The following is an 821-nucleotide window of genomic DNA, read 5'->3' as shown; positions in this document are numbered from 1 at the left end:
GCTGCTGCTGCTGCTGCTGCTGCTGCTGCGCGCAGGGGGGCCCCCCCCGGAGAAGCGCGTGAGCCTGTGCTCCGTGGTGGCCCCGCGCGTGGCCGTGAAGACTCTGACGCACGAGAGCAGCGACGAGCCGTTCGGGTTTGCTGCGCGGGAGTTTCTGCGGCAGCAGCTGATAGGGCAGCAGGTGCAGTTCAAAGTGGAGTTTGCTGCAGCAGGAAAAGAATATGCATGCGTCTTGCTGCAGGGCCAAAACGTTGCATGCGAACTCCTCAGGAGGGGCCTCGCCAGGCTCCGCGACAACAAAAACCCCCCTGTCGCCCACGACATCCACGGTAGCCCTGCTGCTGCTGCTGCTGCTGCTGCTGCGGGTGCTGCTGCGGCGTGTGTTTGCTGCTGCTCGTGATGCTGCTGCGTGTGTTTGCTGCTCTCGGGCTGCTGCTGCGTGTGTTTGCTGCTGCTCGGGCTGCGTGTGTTTGCTGCTTCCCTTGCTGCAGCTGCGGGGCTCTGCTGCTGCCCGTGCTGCAGCTGCGCGCCTCTGCTGCTGTGCCCGTGCTGCTGCTCCTGGGACTCACGGCCGTGCTGCTGCTGGTCGGACTCACAGCCGTGCTGCTGCTGCTGCGCTGCTGCTGCCGCAGAGCTGGAGGAGTGCGAGGCTGAGGCGAAGGCGAAGCAGCTGGGCCTGTTCAGCAGCAGCAGCAGCAGCAGCAACACTGTGCGGGAGATCCACTGGGGCGTGGGAGACCCGGCCTTTGTGTCGGAGTTTGCTGCTAAGTACAAGGGGCAGCGGCTGCCAGCAATTGTGGAATATGTTCGAGACGGAGGCT

The 821-nt window shown here is 64.9% G+C and overlaps 1 protein-coding gene across 1 annotated transcript in view; it reads left to right on the top strand.

Annotated features, from left to right (window-relative positions):
- Positions 1–400, top strand: part of ETH_00036485 (2e999-prov protein, related) — a gene marked incomplete at both ends in the record, with an annotated part of 639 nt that extends 239 nt beyond the window's left edge. Inside the window, one exon of the mRNA XM_013373848.1 lies at positions 36–400. Within this exon, the coding sequence (XP_013229302.1) occupies positions 36–400 (365 nt within the window). The remainder of the gene's footprint in view (positions 1–35) is intronic.
- Positions 401–821: the final 421 nt, after the last annotated feature.

The sequence above is a fragment of the Eimeria tenella genome, genomic scaffold (assembly GCF_000499545.2).
Source record: "Eimeria tenella Houghton genomic scaffold, Eth_scaff1793, whole genome shotgun sequence".
In the NCBI taxonomy this organism is placed as follows: Eukaryota; Apicomplexa; class Conoidasida; order Eucoccidiorida; family Eimeriidae; genus Eimeria; species Eimeria tenella.
Note: the sequence above shows the minus strand (reverse complement) of the source record. Positions and strands in the feature narration are given on the sequence as shown.